This window comes from Octodon degus, unplaced genomic scaffold (assembly GCF_000260255.1).
Source record: "Octodon degus isolate 3935 unplaced genomic scaffold, OctDeg1.0 scaffold00187, whole genome shotgun sequence".
In the NCBI taxonomy this organism is placed as follows: domain Eukaryota; kingdom Metazoa; phylum Chordata; class Mammalia; order Rodentia; family Octodontidae; genus Octodon; species Octodon degus.
In genome coordinates this window covers 4,723,074-4,740,448 of record NW_004524763.1, presented here as the reverse complement: position 1 = coordinate 4,740,448, position 17,375 = coordinate 4,723,074, and the positions used below count along the sequence as shown (strand labels likewise).

Sequence of the window (17,375 nt, the reverse complement as noted above, 5' to 3'; positions counted from 1 at the left end):
TCTCTCTCTCTCTCTCTCTCTCTCTCTCTCTCTCTCTCTCTCTCTCTCTATTCCATTATTTTTGCCAAGTACATTTAAGTAGAATTAATGCACTGGTCTAATATAAATTTAAATAGTGTTGTACATAGCAATACAAAGCAGATTGCAAAATGAAGATTTATTTTGTAACACTTAAACACAGTGACAACATAGATTTCACTAACTGGACACCACTAAAACTATTGCACATAAAATGGCAATTTAATAATTTTTGTACTTATGTCTAAAATTTAAAAGCATGCTAACACCCTTTTAGTTGGCCTATGATATAGTAAATATAAATTTCTAATCTCACTGAATGGTAACAAGAAACAGTATTTTTACATACAGTATGATATAAATAACTTTATTTTACTGATAAAAGGATGCACTTACTCTTTAGAACACTGACATCTAAAACACTAACAGCTAATATTTGTGGAACATTTCATAAAACCACAAATAATCATGAAGTCTCATTCAGACATTGTAGAATTAACTAAGCAATTTGTAAAGTTCAATGAAATCAACTGCTTGCATAGACCACTGGTTCGCAGCCCCAATTATGTCTTCAAATTACCTAAAGAGATTTAATAAAAGTAAATTTAGGGCTGAGGATATAGCTCAATGGCATAAGCACCTGGTTGGCAGGTGCAAGGTCCTGACTTTGATCCCCAGTACCAAAACCAACAAACAAACAAAGGAAATGTTTTCAAGCATCATTATACAAATGTAAAAGTACAGATAAAGCTGTACTTTTAAAAGTTCTCCCCTAAAAAAAAGTTCCCCAAATTATTCTTATTTTATAATAATAACAATGGGATAATATATGAAAATGTTTGCATTTTAAGAGATGTGTTGGAAACAGACGACATCGTCTTCATCTCAAAAGTAACTGAAGACAAAATGCATTGAAAAGACACAGAATATACCAGATTAACTGAACATTTAGGCTAAGCCTTGGGTCCTTTAACCTCCCCAATACACATGCTTTGATCTCTATTTGAAGCAATGCATGTAACACAAAGTCAAATTCATAACAAAACACGGAGTACTTCGTGTACTCTTTGTGATAACAGTATATGGTGTCCCATTTTTGACAGAGCAGTGAGTTGTTACGGCTATACACCACCACAAGGAAGTGTTGTATTGGGTACAACTAATGTCAAAAGTGAGTAAGCTTCAAAATTAAAAGATCCGTAATAAAAAAAACCCAAAAAACAAAAAACAAACAAACAAAAAGAGATGTGAACTGCAGTATGAAAAGGTAAAATTACAAATAAGTTTGGAGTTGAAAATACTTAAAGAACAAAATATCAGAGAAATATAAAAACAAATGTGCAATGCAGTGTTAATTATTAAATTCAGATGATAGGTCTATATACCATTATATATATATGTATATATATATGTATATATATATGTATATGTATATATTATTCTCTTTAATGTTGCATGTATTTGAAAATTCTCATTTAAAAACAAGGCTTCCTAGCTGATTTCATCATCCTCCAAATTAGGATGCATAATGTAAGCAAAGGGATCAAAACAATGAATAACTCCTCAAGAATTACTATTTTATGGCTAGTATATACAATCTAATGGGAGAAAAAGGACTGTTCCAATGACTGAAGCTTTTGCCAAAAAAAGTGAAAACACATTTTGAATGATGAAGTATTTTATGTATGATCTACCACTAATGGAAGTTTTCAAGTTAAAAAAATCTATATATTCTTGCTGTCAATTTAAATATAGCCTAATTTATAATCTTAGAATTCTCTAAAGTTACTAACACTCAGTTACTAACTTTTTGTGGGAAGGACACCTTCACTAGACTGTCTCTTGTTTTCACTGTTTAATATGCCATCATCAGTCATATGGCTGGATAATATGTCTCACAGTAATCTTTGACATTAAAACATTTCTATTAAATATTCAACTTTCACTGTCAAGAAGTGAGATTTTAAAAAGTCTAACCTCTTTTGTAAAAGTAGTTACTGGAAAATAACAGTGAATTATACTTTAAAGTTAAGTATCTAGATTGGGCTAACATAATGTAGAATATAAAGGAACTCAACTTAGTCCTGAAAGGAAGCATTGAGCAGTAGATAATTTGAATATATGCATAGAAAAAGTAGTAAGAAACTCTTCTTTCTGAAGAAAAAATTTAACTTTTTGTAACGCTCTATAAAATTGCAGCAAATAACTAAGACAAAGACTTACTATCTTTTCTTAGTAAGAATACTTCTCCAAAGAAAACTGTATTATTGAAAAGCATACTTCAAAAATATTTAAGAAACCCTTAACAATTAAACTAATACTTACACTTTTTGTCCTTTTGAGTCCATACTCTGAAAAACAGCATCAAGAATTAACTATGTTAACTGTATCAACACAGCATAGCGGTATATCTGTATTTTCAGGTCAGTGTTTCTAAAACATTTTTATCACAAACAAAGAAATATATTTCATACCATAATAGTATATGTCTATTTACTTACATATATTATTTTGTTAAACAATTTTATTGAGAAACAAATAGAAATGAGAGTTTCAAAGCTGATTACTAGCAGTTTCAATAATTAATACACTGTGTATTGTTGTCTTAGTAGTTATTCATTGTACAAGATGCAAATGTGATATCCTGTCCACAAACATTATTAGAACAAATCTCTCTACTCATTAAGAGCATGCAGCTGCATATCTATCCTATTTTGAATATACAGATGCAAAATGGTTGTTCATTTGTATCCCTCATTTTTGGTTAGTTTTGTCAGAGAAGGGCATTCCATTATCATTTAAATATTGGAGGTGCATGAATTCAGCAAAATATTTCAATATAGACCAGTAGTCCATAATAGTAGTGGGTTTTCCCTAAGACTGGCAATGTCAGAAGTGGTTGACCTGAGCCTTTCACAGCTCAGCGTATTAATATGGCTTTACTTTTTATACTTTGTTTTTATACATTTTTGCTGAATGGTTAAGACCAAGATAAAGCAAGAACTATTTAACAAGAAATGTAACTTTTCTATCTGATGAGGTCAGTCAAATCCCCTCAGGATTTATCCTAAGACCCTGCACCACAGTTTGTAGATCCTTTGTCAATGTCAGCCATGTGGATGAGTCACGGCCATTGCTTGACCAATTTGCTCTCTGTGAAAGCCTTAAAGTTTGCTCTCCATGTGACTCTCCTTAGACATAGTCTACACCATTGATCACTTTGCTCTGTGGTCTCATAATCTCCTTGATCAGAAAATTTGGGACACAACTGAGTTACATGTTGTTACAGTAAAGGTTCTCCTATGTCCTGAGTCTTCACTGACCTTGAAAGGCTAGAGCCAAAATGTTGGCTGTCCTTGTAGCCCTTCTTTTTCTCTAATTTTTGGTCTGCAAACTTAGGTTGTTAACCCTCCAAAAGAGAAGTTTATTAGTATTATCCTACAACATAGGCAGTTGAGCTTAACCTATCTGTCTAAATATCAAACATCTTAGGCATAACATGGAACAGGTATTTTCCATCAAGTATTGATAAACTTACATATATTAATTATAAGCAGAAAACTGAAATAGGAAATCCATAAGATACTAATACTGCATGTGATGAACTATGACTGTATTTTTTAATTCCCATTTATCCCTTTATCTCCTTTTTTAAAATGGCATTTGTGCATTTGGTATGTTGCTTCTATAGTTTAACTTTAGTGAACATAAAATTTAGGAATTTTAAAAATTTATTTCCAATTATTATTATTATTAATTAATTTTGTATTTTACAGAAGGGTCTACAGAGTGTTCAGAATCTACTACTGAGTCATAGCATGTAACTCTCAAATCACTGATTCAGATAATAAAGGTGGATATTGGGTTAATTTGGTACCTACTGGTAAGCTTTGGACAGAGTATGAATAATTCTCACTTATTTCTCCACTAACTAGAAAGTTTTAGAAATTCTCATGTAAAGAAAAATTGTACTGATATATAAAGAACTTACATTTTCAAAAAAAAGTGTTAAGATCATAATTGGAAAAAACAGATTAATGCATATGTAAGCAGGCACAGGGGCCAGGGATTCAATCCCTGAGTATGCCATGCCGGCCACACCCCTGGGGCATACTGAGATGGCAATTGAGACTGGGTGTGGTTGACGTGTGCCAGTAATCCCAGCTCTTGGGAGGCTGTAAACAGGAGAATCACTATGAGTGCAATCTAGCAGTGAGACCCTGAACACCCTGTAGCCCCTTCTCTAAAATACAAAATAACGGCTACCCTGCACCTGCGGGACCTCTCTGGTCCAAACCCAGGCAGGCTGTGTGAGTGAGACACTTTGCCATGCTCTTGAGACACCCACCCCCACCCAGTGAGTAAGAACTTCTGCCATGTTCTCAGGACCCCAGATCCAGCCAAAGCCAATGCCAGGCTAGTGTGTGGGAGAGTTTCTCCTCTCCCCTAAGGCCCCTTCCCCCTTTAGACCCAGCTCAGGCCTAGCATGCAGGCCTGGGGTGAAACTATGTAGTTGCAGTCCCTGCAGAGAAAGTAGGGGATAGAACAACACAGCTAGTCCAGGAGTAGAACATCATGTCAGAGGGGCACAACAGGTTCACTCCCAAGAGCTGCAGCTGGAAGGAGCTGAGCACAGTAGCCAGAACCAAGCCAGGCACAGTTGGATAAATTCAAACTTTGTAGATCTGCACCCGAATTTCAGTAGGTGCTAAAGTTAGAACTGCTACAAAGCTCTACAACAAAGGTCAGAGGACAGTGCTATACAAAATGACGATGAGAAGGAGCAAAGTACAATCTCAGACCCCAAGCCCACCCATAACAAGTGCAGAGGACAGTAACACAGAACAAATTGGGAATCATACAGCTGAAATCAATGAATCAATAGCATCTGAAATAAAGAAACAACTGCAGAAAGGTATAGAGGAACTCAGATCAGAAATAAAAAGGAAATCTCTGAATTAATAGCTTCTGAAGTAAAGAATCAACTGCATAAACATGAAGGAAACCTGATCTGACAAAAACTTTGCATTAAAGAATTAATAACTGCTTCTAAAGAAGACATAGATAAAAAAAATAGAGGTGATTGGAAAAATGACGGATTCCTTGAATGAGCAATACAGGAAAGAAACAGAACGCATGAAGCAGAGTCAAAGAGATATGGAGGAATTTAAAATCTCAATCACAAGCGTGCAAAGCCATTTACGTGAGAGTGAAAACAGAGTTTCAGATCTTGAAGACACTGGTGCACCTAGAGAAAAGGTAAGAAAGGATCACTTAAAAGCAACTAGAATGCAGGAAAAAATAATCCATCACCTACAAGACGATGCAAAGATGAACAATATGAGACTAATAGGCATCAATGAGAAAGGAATCAATACAAATGATATTAAAAAAATATGGGCAGAAGTAATAGCAGAAAACTTCCCAAGTATGAGGAAACAACATTTATATACTCTTCCAAATGACTAACATTAACATAAACATAATATTTATGCTAATAAATATTAATATAATATATAACACAATATATTATTATTAATACATAATATATTACATATTTTGATATATTACTGTTAATATATTGCATTACTTACCTTTTTATTCTTAATTTTTTTCTTTTTCTTTGGTTTACTTTTTGCCTAGTAGATAAGAAATAAGTCATTTATTATTAATATGTAATTCAAGCTATATTATGAATTGCTTGGCAAAATGTTTTTTCTAACCACTGATATCTTTTGTCTTCTCAAACCATAGATCCTATTTTTTCTAGATTTTATGGAAAATTTTTATTCTTATTTTATTCTTAGTTTTCTGCCTCTAAAAAATCAGACACAGATTTTCTTTCCAAGTTTTGAAAGAATGACATTTTCATGGCCAATGAAAGATTAGGCCCAAGAACATATGAATGACTTTATAGTGACTATTGCCACTTACGGGAGCTTGCATACTAAGTGATTTAAATTCTACCTCTATGTAAGTGGCATTGAAATGTCCCAGTTTTCTCTTTCTTACTTCTCTACTACTTAGTATATTTTCTTTCTACTACCCTCCCACATCTACTTCTGTTAGAATGAAGAAGTAGTCTCAGCAAAGCACTTGGTTCACAAGTGTTCAATACATGTTAGCAAAAGAAATGGTTAGGGAAAGAAAGACTATGGAAGAAAACGGTAAAGGCCAAACCATTCCAATTCAAATTCTGGGGGAACTCTAGAAGAAATACTTAAGACCACCTGAGATGCTTTAATACAGCATATGTGCAACAACTAAAGGCCCAGAATAAGCTCTTGAAATGCACATATTAACGAAAGTTTATACTTCTTGGAGATCTTTGATAGATTCTGTTGAAGATTCACTGGGTATGGAGGCTCCATCTTTATTCATTTCTGCTAAGTGTACTTCAGAGGTTGATTTCACATTTATATTGTATTCCATAAGGGGTGGACTCAGGTCTTCTTCCTCTTTCTGTAACTCTTCTATTTCAATACCTAAACATTAAAGACAAAAAGCTCAAAATCTGGATACAAAAATTTCAGACTCTTACCATAATTATAAAAATGTTTGCATATATATACATTATATATACAGCATTTTATTCTTTTCAATTATTAGATAAAAATGCAATGACTAATTATCAAAGACCAAATAATAGACAAATATAGTGTTGTGAAACCAATTAACACGAACCAGAATACTATGTTACCTTACTGGTACCTTAAGTAGAATTTTGGTATTAGCTATTTACTCTAGAACTTAAATTCTAAATACTAAACTTTTGAGAATTGACATTAACCATGTAATTAGTATTATTTTAGGACATCAATCTGAAACAATGATCAGAAAAAGCCAAAATTAACTTTTTTTCTTAAGAAAGTCACCACCTCTCAATTATGACTTTTTCTTAAAAATGTATTTGGTTGCTACAGGGTCTCACTATGCAGCTTGGACTCATACTGATCCTCTTGTTTTCAGTCTTCCCAGTGCTGAGATTATAGGCATGTGCCACTACACCCAGACCCTGTGGCTTGCTCAGCCCATCCTATGGGTAAAGCTGGCACAGCATGTGGTGCCAGGGATAGAACCAGTCCTTGTGCTTGCCTAAGCCTGCCTAAGCAGGTGTTTTAGTCCACTGAGCTATCTTAATGGTCCTCAATTATGACTTTTTGGATGTTATACTCCTTGAGAATGCCCCAGAGACTCTCAAAAATGTCATCATGGATGGTCCAACATTTAACTCCAAACAAATTCATGGTGTTGTTTCCTTAAGAATAATTTTAACTGTAAAATGTAAATTACTTTTTAAAAACACACATGAATGGAAATTTAAGATCCAGATTTGGTGGTAAATATCAGCAGTCCCAGCTACTAGGAAGGCTGAGATAAGAGAATCTCTCAATTTGAGTTTAAGGCTAGCCTGGGAAATATAATAAGAACCCAGACCAATCAATCATTGGAAATTTTAAAACAACAGCAACACACACTTAGCAAAAATGTATAGCTACAAACAACAGACTGTTAGCCAGATAAAGTTTTACATGCTAAACGGCACACATGAACAGGTAAAGGAAGCAGGCAGGCACATCTACCTGCTGAAGTGCGCTATCAGTAAAAAGCTAGATCATCATCCATAGGTAAATCTGGGTCATATATGTACTACATACTATGTTATCTTATCGTTATCTTAAGTAGACTGTAGATATTAGACACTCTAGCACTCAGACAGAATCTAAATAGTACAAAGTTTTAAAGTTTTTTTTGGTGGGGGAGGTTCTACAGGGTACTCAGGGTCTCACTATTAGATCAGACTTGTAGTGATCCTCCTGTTTACAGCCTCCCAAGCACTGGGATTACATGGGCGTGCCACCATGCCCAGTCTCAATCACCATCTCAAAGTGCCCTGGGGAAGGGCTGGCACAGCAGGCCTGGGTATCGAATCCCCAGCCCTTGCACCTGCTTTCAGGTGCTTTCATCTGCCGAGCTATTTGGCAGGCCCTTAAGTTTTTAAGTTTTGACACTGCGTGCATTATCACTGTAACTAGTATTATCTTGGGATATAAATCTGAAACATAAAGATCAGTAAGAGCTAAATGACCAAGGCAAAGTAGGCTCATAGCAAATTCACACCAGCAGTAATTTGACATGATTTTCCGAGCTTTTAAAAAATAGACATAATTTATTATATAGCTTATCTGACCAAGCATAGATCTCAGTAGATATCCCTTAGGTATACCAAGTTACAAAATGGCTTAAACATTTTGCTTTTAAAGGTACTTACGTTGACTGCCTGTTATTGACTGTAGAGCAATTCCTACGGTATACAAGAAAAAACTTTAGATGTACAATTACAAATTCAATCAATAAACAAATAAGAAAATAATTTACAAAATACCAATGTGTTTTATAATTAATTATAAACATAACAATTTTGCTTACCAGTGTAGTTCAGATAAGGTGCAATCTTTCAATTATAAAGAGTACAAGCTGTTATGGCTATGTCTAGATGTTCTGCCAAAGCCTCATGAAGTAATGAGGGGTGCTTTTCAGAGATGGATGGATTGAGTGTGTGGTACTAGAATCAAAGGTGTGTGATTACTAAAGACAGCTGATTGGCTTGGCACTTACCCTAAGCTGTGTAGCCTAGACATAATATAAAAAGGGCAAACAGAAGCAGCTTTGTGGCTTAATAACTGCTTGTTACCTTCTGCTTGTCTCAACTGTTTCTCCTTTGCAATGCCTATCTGCCATGCCACCATGGTTTGGAGCTTGCCAACTATGAACTGAAACCTCTACAAACTGTGAGCCAAAATAAACCTTTCCTCCTTTAACTTTGGGTATGGACATTTTATTTCAGCAACAAAAAAAGTAAGACAAAAGCCCATGATAAAAGACAGTAGATGGAAGTTTAATAGTTTACGGCAGGCATGGTGACTCATGCCTGTAATCCCAGCAATGGTTGAGACATGAGAACACTTGAGAAATTTTGTGAGAACTTGCCTCAAAAAATGAATATATAAAATAAATGAAGTAAAATGGTTCCAGATGTAGCTCAGGGAACATTACTCCTGGGTTTAATTCCTAGTAATGAAAAAATTTTAATATTTTATAATAGATAAAGCCCAGAACATAAAGCACATTAAACCAAGCAGTGAATTCTTACTTATCAGTCTAAATCCATGAAGAAATAATGTCAATTACAAAGCATATTTCCTTGTCCATTAATATTTATGAGGTATCTATGATATACTGTGTTGGGCTCTAGAGACTGAATGATAAAAAATAAAAGGCAATCTTTATGGCTATTTAGTGTGGATAATGGGTATTAATCAAATAATCCGAAATATTTATAAAAATTGTACTTTTAATAACTGAAGAGATAAAAATACTGTCTCTATTATTACTTCAACAAATAAGCTCTCCCGCTATACAAATGAAAACTGTTTAGAATGCCTGAATATGTGTTCAAATCCCTTTCTCAAATAACACCTTGCACTCATAAATTTTTATTATTTAAACTCAATAGCATAAATATATTTTAAAAATAGTAAATCAATTTATGAGTTAAGGCTTCTTGCCTAAATTTTTCATATTATCAATCTTGGCATTTTTTTTTTGATACTTAAAAACAGCTCTCAAAGATTAAGCAAGAAAACAAAAGTAGCCCAGAACATTGGTTAAAACAATGGGGAATGAGCCAAGGCAATCTCTTATGAAACCCCATACTTGTTTGATAATGACTAGAAACTTGGGAAAGTTTTACTATTTTAAATAGCATCATTGTTAACTCAGGACCAAAAATAGTCACCTAGAGTAGAACAAGAGTTTCAGTGATTCTGACAGGCCTTGAAGTCTACTTCTCAAGAGAACTGAAAGTGATCCTGATATTCTACAGAAATCTGAAGTCTGTTATGGATCACTAGACACATCTGGGAATGGCCACTGGTGAACTCAGATGCTTTGATGTGTGCTATCTGGTATTTTATTCACCTATAAACAAACTAGTTGGTACAGTTTTAAATTAAACATCAATGCTAGCAAGGAGCAGTATGGTACACCTGTAATCCTAGCACTGTACAAGCTGAGTGGGAAGGACCCTGAAAGGTTCCAGGTGAGCCTGGACTACATATAAGAAGCTGTCTCATAAAACCCAACCAGCCACACAAAGAACAACAAAGCCAAGTAAACATCAAAACTTGCTAAAAGAAAAAGAAACACACACCTATTGTATTTACAAAGGCATTCTTAAACACACAAATAACCTATATTTCATGGTTTCAGGCATCCTTACTATTGGAGAAGTGGATAAAACTCTTCTATTTAAAATATTTAACAATTCAATGGCAAAAATACAAATTTCTCAATAGGATAAAAAAAATCCTAATGAATTTATTTTATCTATGAACTCTTAGTCTCATTGATGCCTAAATTTTTAGTTCCCTGAACCATACTATATTTTTGTTTTTATAGGTTATTCTCTTCTCTCTCCTCTTTCCTCTTTCCTCTCTCCTCTCTTTTCTCTCCTCTTTCCTCTCCTCTTTCCTCTCTCCTCTCTCCTCTCTCCCTTTCCCTCTCTCTCTTTCTTTCAGAACCAGGGATTGACCTCAGGCCCTTGCACTTGCCAGGCAAGTGCTTATTCTACTGAGCCATCTCCCCAGCCCCTCTGTTATTGATTCTTTCTGAAGCATCTTTCTTCATCTTCTTTACTTGGCTAACCTCTATATTTCAATAAGAATTTCTTAAATACTGTATTTTCCAAAAAGCATTTTCAGATTCTTTTAATCTCTGATTTTCAAAGTGTTCCAAAAACATCTCTAACACCATAATTTCCATTTACCTTCTTGATAAGTCTATCCTCATCCCAAGAAAGGGAGTTCACTGAATTTACTGTCAACTTTTTTTGTGCATGGCACAGGCACAGAACAAATACTCAATAAAGGTTTACTGGCTGAAGTAAAGAACTATTTCATACCTTGTTGGTAGCAGGACAGCATCCTTTGGATGATTTCTGGTACTGGTATGCCTAGGTAGATGGATAGCTGATGGTAATCAAGGGAAATATTCTCAATGGGATTCTCCTTCACTTTGTCAATATCTTCTTGCTTCATCCCAAGACGCAGAAGAATATCTGAAACTTTTTTCCAAATTGAATTGAATTGTAACTCTGTGAGACCATTCATCAAAATCTCACTAAGGAGGATATCCCTGTACTTGCACAGTCTCAGAATGTCTGCAGACTTAGAGAGGTCAGAAGATGGTGGTTCTATATTCCAGCCTTTTTTGGGTGCAGGGAATACATTCAAATGTTTTATGAGAGCTAACAGGAGGCATAAGTCAAATTGTTTAGACTGTGGTAATTCCTTGTTTGGGGGATAAAGCAGATGCCATGATCCACCCAAAGGGTGATTGGTCCAAAGATGGTTGTAGTAGGATTCCAGCACATTCTTGTGGATGAGCAGCTCTTTTTTCAAAAGAGGGGGTGGCATAGCCTCATCAAATATTTGCCGGACAATATCAGTACCAGAAATAATAATTATATGAAGCAGATGATAGAAATAATTATAATCAAGTTTGAAGATACGCATTTCATCTGAAAATGAATTTTGACAAGTCAAGATATTCCACATTAATGCTCTTTATCTATGCGGACTCTTTCATTACATTCTAAGATCCTGTAGGATAGGAATTTCTCCAGACAATGAAGTACAGTTCAGTGCTTTGCCACTCCTAGTGCTCAGTGAGCCTGCTGATTTCTGCTTAGATGCCAGAACACCTAAACCCAAACAGTATATTCCCAAGCAAAGTACCACAGAGACTACTTTCCATCAGAAATTTTTCATCCATTCAAGGTTATGTTCAAGTAGTTGAGCTTTGGCAATCAAATGGCATCAAAGTCTAAGAGAAGTCTTACCCCTGTCAAGAATGGTTAACTGCCAATGTTTAGTTATAATTTACTTAAATCATATTTTATCTTAATCAGTACTAGGAAACAGAACTTTCTGTGATGCTGCTGACTATATATTGGAAATGTTGGTTGTCTGGCTGATGATCTGTATGTTAAATCTTACTTCATTTAAATTAATTTCAATTTAAATGGCCACATATGCCTAGTGGCTACTTTATGTCAAAAAACAAAGTAGTCTAATACCTTACTACTCAAATTGTGGTCCGTAGACTAACAGTATCAGCACCCCTTTTGGAACTGTTAGAAATATCAGGCCCCACTCCACACTTACCAAATTGGCACCTATATGTTAACAAAATAGCCAGATGATTCAATATATAGTCAGAGTTTGAGAAGCATTGATTTAATAAACCTCTTTCTTACGTCTCTAATAAACTTAATAACTAAATAGGTATTTTATCAATTAAATGGAACAAGGCATGAAATTAAACTATTTTGTATTTTTCCCAATACCAAAGTACTTCCAGAAGAGGGAAGTAGGAGGAGAATTAGATAGTAGTAGGGATTTTTTATCTAATGGTTTTTGTATTTGTATGGATATCAAAATATGTTTAACATGCAAGTTTTACTATTTTACCCTTTATGATCTTGTGTTTTAGAGATTTTTCAATTGATATTTTTGCTTAATACGCTGGAAATACATTATAGAGGTGAAAAGAATTAAAAACTAAAGACTTCAGGGGCTCTCTTTAGCTCACCAAATACAGAGCTGGCTGGCATAGGGCATACCCATTCTTCCCAGCAAGGATGTCAGCAAACTATTCTTCCATAGGAACAAAGGTCTGTTGCGTCTCCAAGTGCAGAATACAGCATTTCCTAGTACACTTGTAACAGCAGGCACTTAAGTTAGTCACTTGTTTTCGAGCCTCAAATGTTCACTTCTGGGATATGAAGTTGCTCAGTGCTTGCTCTGTTAAAAGGGAATGCTCTGCTCGGGCAAATTTTACTGTGTAGTCATACTCATGTACCATACCTAAATTACTTTCCAGTAGGTTGCCAAAGTAATATGAACATACTTGTCTGTAAGATCAAGCCTATACCAAGTGTTACTTAATGGTATAAATTTAAGTTTAGTGTATGACAAACACTAGGTGATAACATGATTGTTAATGGCATGGCATTTTATAAGGAAAGTAAAACAATAATTGTCAATAAAACTCATATAAAAATAAAATAATACCTTTAGTGTTAAATTTTAAACTGATCTTCGGTCTTATATCAGTATCACCTATTTTCAGAGACATCAACTTCTTATAACTGCAAATAGGAAAATAATTAAGTTAGAGTTGAACTAATATAAAAATGTGTCAAGGTTTGTGGCATAAACATGGCTAAATCAATTATTTTCTTTTCCAGGAAATAATTCAAAAGCAAAGAAGGAAAATCAAAGAATAAATATAAAAACATCAATAATGATAACCCTATATTCCCATTTTCACTGGAATGAACATTTAGGCAGTATGGCTGGGTTTCATACAGAAACAATTACATGAAAAGCGTATTTACAAGGAGGTTGTGTAGTAGCAGAATAACAACAAAAACAATGATTTGTATTATTTAGAAAAACTGAAAAAGTAGCAAGCCTGGAACTCTTCTTCCTTACCACACTTTTTGTTGGCAGTAATTATTGTAAGAAAACCCAACTTCCTCTATGCCAAATACTTTTTAAAAATAAAAAAAAACTGTTATGACAGCAATGAAAACCAAACAGAAAACAGAAGGAAGAAGTAATGAAATTTATTGAAATAGACTAGTAGTACTAGGTAAACCTTACCATTAAATGAATGAAAGAAAACCTTGTGACTGGGCTTTAGAATTAACTCTTGCACAACACACACACACACACACACACACACAACCTACTAATTAGTGTAGTGGTTGATATGTTGTGTCAACTTGGCTAAATACTGCTGGGCACAGTTCTGGGCTATAGAGGGCCTGCCCTGGAGTGTGAATGGTTCTGCCCTGAGGTATGATTGGTTCTGCCCTGGGGTGCCATTGGGCCAGCCCTGGGGCGCAACTGGTTCCACTCTAGGAGGGGCATGACAGGATGCCCCAGAGTGACTCAGCACAAAAACTATATGTAAAAGAGTTGAAAAAGGCTCCAGCTGGCTGCCCTGTCCCGCTTTGTTGAAGTCCCAATCTCCAGAGGAGCTCCACACCGATCTTCACAGTAAAAGGAAGAGAGGCTTAATGGACGCTGCAGCTGTTGCTCCTCTTCTACTCTTCACTGTTTTCTGCTGCCATGAACTGCTGTTGTTTGCCTTGGAGCCAACAGAGTATAAACTAAAAACCTTCACAAACTGTGAGCTACCTTTCCTTCCTGCATTTTGTGTTTTGGGTATTTGTCCCAGCAATGAGTAAAAAGTAACTAGGACAACTAATATAGAACTTTAATAATAAAGGCCAGGAATTTTGATGTTAGCTGTAGTTATTTGTTATTATTAACAGATCATATCTCCAACACCACTATAACACTGTCAATCATCCATAACATTGGAAATAATGTAAATTCTAACAATATGAAGTATTGGCTAAGACTCTAAATAAAAAAAAAAAACTTTGCTAGACTATTGTTAAAAATGTACATTGGTAAAATAACTGCAAAAATGTTTGGCAAAATCTAGTAAAGTTGAAAATATGTAATAACTGGATTATATAACATCTGAAAAATGTTCTACACAAATTATCCTGTGGACATGTGTAACACCACTCTTTGTAGGTGTATTATGACAGCCTACAATTACAAATAAACCAACAAATATATGAAAAAGCCCCAAAACAAGGCCATAAATCTAAGCACATAATTAATAGAAAAGTTATATGGAATAAAGCCCTCAATTTAAAGGCAAAGATTATCAAATTAGAAGAAAAAGCAAGATATGTAATATCTATGAAAACCACTCTTTAAACACACTAAGTTGAAATAGGCAAAAGAATACATAGTACAAATGCTAATAAAACTGTAAACTTCAGTGGCTATACTAATGTCACAGAGAATCTTGAAATTATTAAGTACAAATAGTCAAAAAGTTACAAAAGATGTTCACTGTGTCTAATCATTAAAGAAATGCAAATTAAAACAATCTAAATTCCATTTTACTCCAGAAGGAACAGCTGTCATTAATAAAGCAAATATAAACAAATCCTGGAAAGGCTGCAGAAAAAAAGTAACTTTTTACATTGTTGGTGGGAATATAAATTAGTACAACTGCTATGGAAATCAGTATGGAGATGCCTACAAAAATACTAAGAATTTTATTTGGCCCAGCAATTTCCATTCTAAGTACCTTCCCAAGAGGTTAGAGACATCATATTACTGTGATACATAACATGACTCACTAAAAGCTAAATGTTGGAAGCAGCTTATATGCTTATCAGCAGACAAATATAGAAAATGATCAACAAAAATATACAATGGAGTATTATTTCGCCATAAATAAAAATAAACTTGAATCATTTGTATGAAATGGGTGCACCTTGAGATAATAATGCTAAGTGAAATTAATAACACAAGCTTAAATATCACATGGCTTCTCTTATACGAGAAACACAAAATATAAATTATAGCAAAATAAAGGAGATAATGGCAAATAGGGAGGCAACTTTTTGGCAAATGGGAATGGAACCAAAAGATAGAAAGGGAATGGTAAAGAGCAGAAGGAGATGAAAGAAGAATTGAGATGTAGCATGCACATTACAAACTCCACATGAGGAATGGATCACTGTTACTGCAAACATGTACCAATGAAAAAACTGCAAGGAAAAAAAATGTAGCTAAAAAATGTAAAATGTAGTTGCTATATTAATATGAGAGAGACTTGACAGGGGAATATCAATAGGGACAATGAACATGTTACATAAAGATGTAACTCATTAAAAAAAAGATAACCCTAAGTGTTTGTAACATCTAGTAAAACAGTTTCAAAATATACAAACAGGTTGTGTTAATTGATACATTGTGTCAACTTGGCTGAATCAGCTCTGGCAGATCTCAGCATGGGGGCCTAGCCCTGAAGGTGGGCAGGGCCCAGGAATTGAGAAAGGCAGGAAACCATCCTGCCTGGTTTCCTGCCCTCCCACCCGGCTTCGCTTCTGTGGAGAAGGCCCAGTCTACAGAGGAGCATGATCTTGGCAGCCCGGCCACTTTGGAGGAGCTCCGTGTGGGGCACAGTCAGCGCAGAAGGAAGAGAGAGACTTCATGGCCGCCGCAGCTGCTGCTCCTCCTCTGCTCTTGTTTTCTGCGGCATGAAGTGCTGTCCTTTGCCTTGGAGCCAGCAGAATATGGACTGACCCCTCCAGTAACTGTGAGCTAAATAAACCTTTCCTTCCCTCAATTTGAGTGTCTGGTATTTGTCCCAGCAACAAGTAAAAAGTAAAACACAGGTAATAGACAAAATACAGCCCGCTAGATTGTAATATATCTCTCTCAGTAACTGAGAGAAAAGGTAAACAGAAAATTAGTACTGACATAGGGCACTGAAACAAGATTACCAACTAACTTTGTGCAATATATAGAATATCACACAAAAGTACAATATAGATTCTTTTCAGAAGATTACTCATCAAAAGATAAAATATTGGCAGGCCGGCCAAATAGCTCAGTGGATTAAAGTGCCTGCAAGCAGGCACAGGGGTCAGGGGTTTGATCCCTGGGCCTAGGCCCCGTCTCCGAGGCGCGCTGAGATGGCAATTGAGACTGGGCATGGTGGCACATGCCTGTAATCCCAGCTCTTCGGAGGCTGTAAACAGAAGGATCACTCTGAGCCTGATCTAGTAGTGAGACCCTGAACACCCCGTAGACCCTTCCCTAAAATACAAAAAAAAAAAAAAAAAAAAACCAAAAAACAAAATATAAAATATTATGCATCACACTGCAAACTCTAACAAATTATAAAGAATTATAATACCAGAAAAATACATTGTGCAATCACAGGAATTAAATTAGGGATCAATATATGATAAGACAGCTGAAATATTCATAAACATTTAACAATTCAGCAACAGCATTCCAAGTAATACTAGGTACACACACACACACACACACACACACACCTCAAACAAGACAACATTTTAAATTTAATTTAAAAACTGTATTTCTACATAGCAAAATGTATGGAATATATTAAAACAGTAGCTCAAGGGAAATCAGTCTATAAAAAAGAGATTTTTCAAATCAGAGTAAGAGCTTTCACCTTCATAAAAACAAATTAAAAGCATAGTAAGTTGAAATAGGGAAGTAACAAAGAACAGAAATTAGTGGAATTAGACATGAAAAATATTAAGAGAAATCAGTGAAATTTTTGAAAAGATTCTTTAGCAAAAGCAGCAAAAAAAGGAATAAATCTCTAAAAGTATATAAAGCAAAAAAGAAAAAAGGAAAAAGAAACATAAAAATTGA

General features: G+C 35.0%; 1 protein-coding gene across 1 annotated transcript in view; it reads right to left on the bottom strand.

Moving 5' to 3' along the window:
* Nucleotides 1-17,375, bottom strand: part of Dzip3 (DAZ interacting zinc finger protein 3) — an 89,616-nt gene that overhangs the window by 22,701 nt on the left and 49,540 nt on the right. The window contains exons 13-18 of the mRNA XM_004643976.2: nt 13,155-13,231; nt 10,982-11,599; nt 8,291-8,323; nt 6,334-6,503; nt 5,613-5,657; nt 2,344-2,369 (exon numbers count right to left, since the gene is read on the bottom strand). Coding sequence (XP_004644033.1) covers nt 2,344-2,369; nt 5,613-5,657; nt 6,334-6,503; nt 8,291-8,323; nt 10,982-11,599; nt 13,155-13,231 — 969 coding nt within the window. The remainder of the gene's footprint in view (nt 1-2,343; nt 2,370-5,612; nt 5,658-6,333; nt 6,504-8,290; nt 8,324-10,981; nt 11,600-13,154; nt 13,232-17,375) is intronic.